The sequence below is a fragment of the Arachis ipaensis genome, chromosome B1 (assembly GCF_059453495.1).
Source record: "Arachis ipaensis isolate K30076 ecotype BB chromosome B1, ASM5945349v1, whole genome shotgun sequence".
Classification (NCBI taxonomy): Eukaryota; Viridiplantae; Streptophyta; class Magnoliopsida; order Fabales; family Fabaceae; genus Arachis; species Arachis ipaensis.
Window position 1 is genome coordinate 138,651,270 of NC_142436.1, and position 6,376 is coordinate 138,657,645.

A 6,376-nucleotide genomic window follows, 5' to 3' on the forward strand; every position below is an offset into this window, starting at 1 on the left:
GGTGGAGAGAAATAATTTATCAAAATCCCACTTAAAATATAATCCTATCTAGCTAATTAAATAATTTTACCCCTAAGCAGAAGCCAAAGGTCACAAGTAATTTCCTTTTCGCTGCTCCCCTCCCCTCTATGTGGCTATGGCTGAATGACTCTAGACAATGACTTGAACCAATACATTGGCAATCAAACAAAGCATTTAATAGATTGGAGTCACAATCCAAAGTTGATCCATTGTCGTTTCATAATAGACACTTGGAGTCTCAATTATCTGCTATATTTGTAGTACTCAAGTGTATATGTATATATATGCTCAACTATAATCATGAATAATATATACTAAATCCACCATTTGGAAACATTTTATTTATGCTTGAAGGGGACCTGCTGAAAGAATGATGTTCATTTTGTGGTAGAGATTAAGGGAGCATCATATGGGAAAAGTAGTGCTTTCTAGTAAGACTAAGACATTGGGATAGTACCTAGCAGCTTGATTCATATGAGAAAATGAATTCCGACCAGACTGATTGTCATTATTAAATAGATTTAATTTCATACTCAATTTGGACCTCATAAACTTGTGCCAATGCAAGACCACATATCTTAAAATATAAAAGAAAAAAAAGCCCTACTACTTTAATTTGTTAAAGTATTCTGCACTGCAGTCATTAAATTAATCAGTTTCAATCTATGAGGAAAAGCTAAGCTCATTTATTACTAATGCATATCACATAATAAGTATTATCCTTGCTCATCACTTTTACATATGGCTAGGGTTTGAGTGATGCTTGAGTGATTCCTTGTCCCATCAGGACCTATATATACATATATCTCATTTTTTGAGGTTGGGCCCTTCTTGGCTTTTATTCTAAAGACAATCAGAATATCCAACTTAATTGCTGTATATATGGAAATTTTGGAGAAAATTAGTAGATGGAATTTAATAATTTCCACATTTTTTTCCATTTAAATAATTAAAGGCACTTGGTATTTTTTGTATATAAATAAGCAAAACTTGTAATGCTAGGCTAGTATAGCTAGATGGACCACCTAAACTTATAGCTGAGATGATTCAGTAAGACAGGTTTGATCTACTTTTCATTGGATCATCCAAACATTCTCATCAACAATTAGTCCTTTAATTTGCCTAGAGAGTTTTATTGCCTGCAAGTGAAAGCAGGCGCCCAATTTAGGTAACACAAAATCTTGATGTCGCCTTAACTTGTGGAAATATGTATTTTCATCCGGTGATTTCATGCGAACATAATCATGATATTGATAGCTACTATTGTCTATTTGGGATTTTCCTCACCCTTATGCTCATGATGTTTTTTTTTTTTTTTTAATTTAAATAAAAAATTTATTATCTACGGATTTAAACGTGGATACTTAGTCACCAAAAAAAAAAAAAAAAACGTGGATACTTTATATATTTAATTGTGCTTTCAGAGTTAAAAAATATAAAAGTAGAAGAATATATTTTTGCATTAAAATTTAAAATTAAGTTTGAAAAAATTTTTATTATTCACAAATTTTTATTAAAATCAGTATTTTTTTAATATAATTTTAAATCTATTTGTGAATAATAAAAATTCTGATATAAAATTTGACATGATTAATTTAGGATAAAATACGAGAATAAAATAGTTTTAATTTATTATGAGTATGTATGATTTGATTATGAAAAAGAGAGTATTTTGTAAAAAAGAGAATCAATAAAGTTTGTATTTTTTTATTATTTTTTATATATTTTGTAATATGTATTGAATTAGGTTGATTCAATTTATTATATATATTTGATACAAATAAATCGAATTAGATTTATTAGATTTATTAAAGTACAGGGGTGGTAACACTACTCTTCGAACTCGCGGGTATCCACTCTACTTAATTACTCGTCTCCCGCACCGAGATAGGTTTTTAACGGGGGCGGGACAGGATGGGTCGAGTTTAGGTAAAATCCACCCAGTATATATATATATATATATATATATATATATATATATATATATATATATATATATATATATATATAAAATAATTAGTAAAATAATTAATAATATTGTATCATATTTAAATTTTTATTTTAATTTATGATATGTATATAATAATGGTTATATAAATTTTAAAATTTTATTTTATTTGTTGGATTTTAATAATTGTATGGACAAATAAAGATGGAACGGATATTCATAGAAATAGATTACGGTTTAACTTTTTACTAGTTCAATGTGAGTTATTATAAAATGAGTAGTGTAGGGTAAAACAAAAACCCGCCTTTACCCACTGTATTGCCATCCTACCAAGGTATTTATTGGCAAATCTAAAAAATAATGTAAATTACCCTAAAATAATATAGTTTTTGAGTTGAAAATGTTATTCAAAAAAAAAAAAAAACAAGGTTAAATACTTAGATATAAGGTGCATGCTTTTTATTCTTGTAGTATTGTTCATTGACTTTGGTATTCTTTTATTTTTTCCAAATTCGTTATTCCTATATTGGTTATGGTTATAAATTTGAGTCCTTATAAATTCTTAATAATATTTTAATTATGATAAGTGTATATTAAAATTAATCAATAATATAGAATAAAAAATAAAATATAAAAATATATTAAAAAATAAATTAAATTATATATTTAATTATTTATATATAAATATATTAATAATTAATTTTAGTATATATTTAATATTTTTATATATTTTTAGTATTAGAAATTAGAAGTATAATAGAGTTTATTTTTGTTAATTTTTTTGTCTAAACGATGCAAATTAAAAAAAGAACTAATAATAATAATAATAATAATAATAATAATAATAATAATGAATAAATTTCTTTACCATTTTACCCTTTGACCTCTCTCTCTCTCTCTGACTAATTAGTCCGCCATCCAGCAGGCCAAGTCCCACTCCGATGTCGTGACTCTCTCTCTCTCTCTCTCTCTCTTTCTCTCTTTCTCTCTCTCTCTGAGCCAGCGCCAGCATCAGCACGAGCACCAGGGAACGCCGTAGCAGCTCCCTTTCTACACTGTGCTCTTTCTACTCTTCACGGCTGAACCAACGCCCCTCAGTTTTCTCACCCTTCTGCTGAGGTACTCTTTTCTGCGCATATTAACTTTCCCCTTTTGCATTTCTGTGTATCCTTTTACGCTCCCTTACCTTTCAAGTTTTGCTTTTTCCATCTCCGTCTTCTCGGATCTGCTTCAGATTTGACCCCTTCCATTCCCTTTCGTGAAGATCGCATTTTCATTCAATTACCCCCTTCTTCTCTTTCCTTTCCCTCCTTCGCCCATCTCAATTCTTGTAGCTTTACCAATGTTCACAAAAATCTGCATTCACCTCTTATTCCCATCGACTCTTTGCTTTGCTGTTGGGACTTCAATTCCAACTCTATTTGTTTGTTCTAAGATTTTATTTTGTTTTGTTTTATTTTCATTTTTTGTGTGGGATAGAGGGATGCGTTGGCAGTTTGTTTTAACTGCTTGTTATGTTTTAGGGCAGTGGGAAACATGAAAAGTGATTGCATGTTTTTCATAAAGCATCACTATTTGAGCTTTACTAATCTGATGATCATGCTCTGCATGCCTCAAGTTTTCTTCTTTCTAGAATACATATAGGGTGTCATCATTTGTCAAATGAATAATAGCTAGTTTAGTTATGTTAGTGTTAATGTGCTTATTTAACTGTCACTGATGTTGTTTTACTGCTTACTGGATCTATTTCTCTGCTATTGAGTGCAAACTAGCTGTGCGGTGATGATAACCGTGTTTATGTCTTTGACTCCGGTTATGGTAGAATGAGAGATCAGTTTCTTTCACATGCTATTGTGGTCAGAATCAAGCATGCTTTTCACATAAAAACTCTGTTAAATTGCTGACAACTGTTTGATGCTGTTGATGCGCTTGATAGGTTGTTGCTTATTATTGAAGAAATAAATGGCTTCTCAGCCATGAACTTGTTATATTTGATTTCAATTGGAACTGCTTATCTTCTCTGATGGACTCCAAGACTAGCACTAAAGCTCCTCCAAAACACCATCACAAGACAGCTGTGATCCAAACCTTAGAAACAAAAGACACCAAGCCTTCTCATCTGCAGGTTCCGAAGGGAGACAAGCCTGAGCTGGCTGCTTCTGGAGATTTATCAAGGCTTGCACAAAACACATTGAAGCAGAATACTGGGGAAACTTCCGAAGACAAGAAGTTGGGAAGTTCAACTAAAAAGGGGTCTGATTCCCTGAGTAAAAGATTTGGTTCTGGACCCTCTGGTTCTGAACAGGCTGTTAATGAGACCAGAGGCTCTCAGGAAAACCTTATTGATCAAGAGAAAAAGTCATCGGTATATGGAAGTGTGAAGAACAGTTCTGTTTCGGCCAAAATAAGTGATGGGGCTAGTAGTATTGCAAAGACCAGTGGAAGTGCCAAGATCAGTGATCGAGCTGATCCTGTTGAGAGTGGTAAGAGCAGTATTTGCAGAGGGAGCACAAGTAGTGATGTGAGCGATGAGAGTAGCTGCAGCAGCTTTAGTAGCAGCATTAACAAGCCTCACAAGGCTAATGATTTGAGATGGGAAGCCATCCAAGCTGTTCGAGCTAGAGATGGGGTACTGGGTTTAGGTCACTTTAGGCTACTGAAGAGGTTGGGTTGTGGAGATATTGGCAGTGTATATCTCTCTGAACTGAGCGGAACTAAATGTTATTTTGCAATGAAGGTAATGGACAAGGCATCCCTGGCTAGTCGTAAAAAACTACTCCGTGCTCAGACAGAAAGAGAAATACTTCAGTCATTGGACCACCCCTTCCTTCCAACTTTGTATACCCATTTTGAGACAGAGAAGTTCTCGTGTTTGGTAATGGAAATCTGCCCTGGTGGGGACTTGCATACTCTTAGACAGAAGCAGCCAGGGAAGCATTTTCCTGAGCAGGCAGTAAAGTATGTTAAACGTAAATCCTGCTTTTGTTTCATTCTCTATTGAGTTATGTTTGTTTACTTTCATTTCTTCTTAAAAGCCTGATCAAAATAAGTAACAGTGACAAGTGCAACAGAAATTTTAAAATTTTTAGGTGAAATTTGGCCATGATGTTTATTTGAGATGATGACAGCAACTGTTAATTTACTCTACCATGCAGGTTTTATGTGGCAGAAGTCCTCCTGGCTTTGGAGTACCTTCACATGCTTGGGATTGTCTACCGTGATCTTAAGCCAGAAAATGTACTTGTTAGGGATGACGGACATATTATGCTCTCTGACTTTGACCTTTCCCTCCGTTGTGCTGTTAGTCCAACCCTTGTAAAAACCTCATCTACAGATTCTGAGCCTTTAAGAAAGAATCCTGGTTATTGTGTCCAACCTGCATGTATTGAGCCGCCATCCTGCATCCAGCCTTCTTGTGTTGCTCCTACTACATGTTTTTCACCCCGACTCTTTTCCAGCAAATCAAAGAAGGAAAGGAAACCCAAAACTGAAATTGGCAATCAAGTGAGTCCACTACCCGAGCTGATAGCAGAGCCCACTGATGCTAGGTCAATGTCATTTGTCGGAACCCACGAATACTTGGCACCTGAGATCATTAAGGGTGAAGGTCATGGAAGTGCAGTTGATTGGTGGACTTTTGGAATATTTTTATATGAGCTGTTGTTCGGGAAAACTCCGTTCAAGGGATCTGGAAATCGAGCTACATTGTTTAATGTTGTAGGCCAGCCTTTGCGGTTTCCAGAAGCACCCATTGTCAGTTTTGCAGCAAGGGATCTTATAAGGGGGTTGCTTGTCAAGGAACCTCAGCATAGATTGGCATATAAAAGAGGGGCTACTGAGATAAAGCAACATCCGTTTTTTGAAGGTGTGAATTGGGCATTGATCCGGTGTGCTACCCCGCCAGAGATCCCCAAGACAGTAGAGTATGAGAAGATTCCTTCCCCAGCTTCATCAGCCAGTGAAAAGGCTGTTCACCATAAGTCAATACCTGATCATAAAGGTTCTGATAATTACCTTGAGTTTGATTTCTTTTAGGGACAACCCAGTATATTGATTAAAACAAGGTTCATATGTTAGGGAGGGAGGGGCTGTTATTTAATGTTTTCACTTTTCAGGAACAGATGAAGTATTGTATGTTTGTTTTTCTTGGCTGTTAAGTTTTAAATTTGCATGGCGTAATTAGTGACTGCCTTCTCTGTCATATCCAAGGTTTAATGAAAATTTCTCAGTAATGCACGTGATAGGGATTAGGGAACCCGTGGGGAGTGTATAAATTGTTGGAAGGGAAAACGCAGGCCTTCGTTTCGAGCCTACAATCATTTAAAGATTTTTTTATTCCTTATTATTTATACTAGCAATTCAACAGCCACTAGTTCAGCTGCTTTTCTATTGTTTTATAAAAAATTA

The 6,376-nt window shown here is 34.4% G+C and overlaps 1 protein-coding gene across 1 annotated transcript; it reads left to right on the forward strand.

The window, feature by feature from the left end:
- Window positions 1–2,869: 2,869 nt before the first annotated feature.
- On the forward strand, window positions 2,870–6,170 carry LOC107637009 (serine/threonine-protein kinase D6PKL1). Its single transcript, XM_016340469.3, has 3 exons — window positions 2,870–3,088; window positions 3,906–4,927; window positions 5,125–6,170. The coding sequence occupies exons 2-3, from the start codon at window positions 3,993–3,995 to the stop codon at window positions 6,002–6,004; spliced, it is 1,815 nt and encodes a 604-aa protein (XP_016195955.1). The 5' UTR covers window positions 2,870–3,088; window positions 3,906–3,992; the 3' UTR covers window positions 6,005–6,170.
- Window positions 6,171–6,376: the final 206 nt, after the last annotated feature.

Excerpts from the sequence above, each read along its gene's own strand:
- LOC107637009 (XM_016340469.3), top strand. The coding sequence starts at position 3,993 with ATGGACTCCAAGACTAGCACTAAAGCTCCTCCAAAACACCATCACAAG. Across the intron at positions 4,928-5,124 it reads TTTCCTGAGCAGGCAGTAAA|GTTTTATGTGGCAGAAGTCC; the intron begins GTATGTTAAACG and ends TCTACCATGCAG.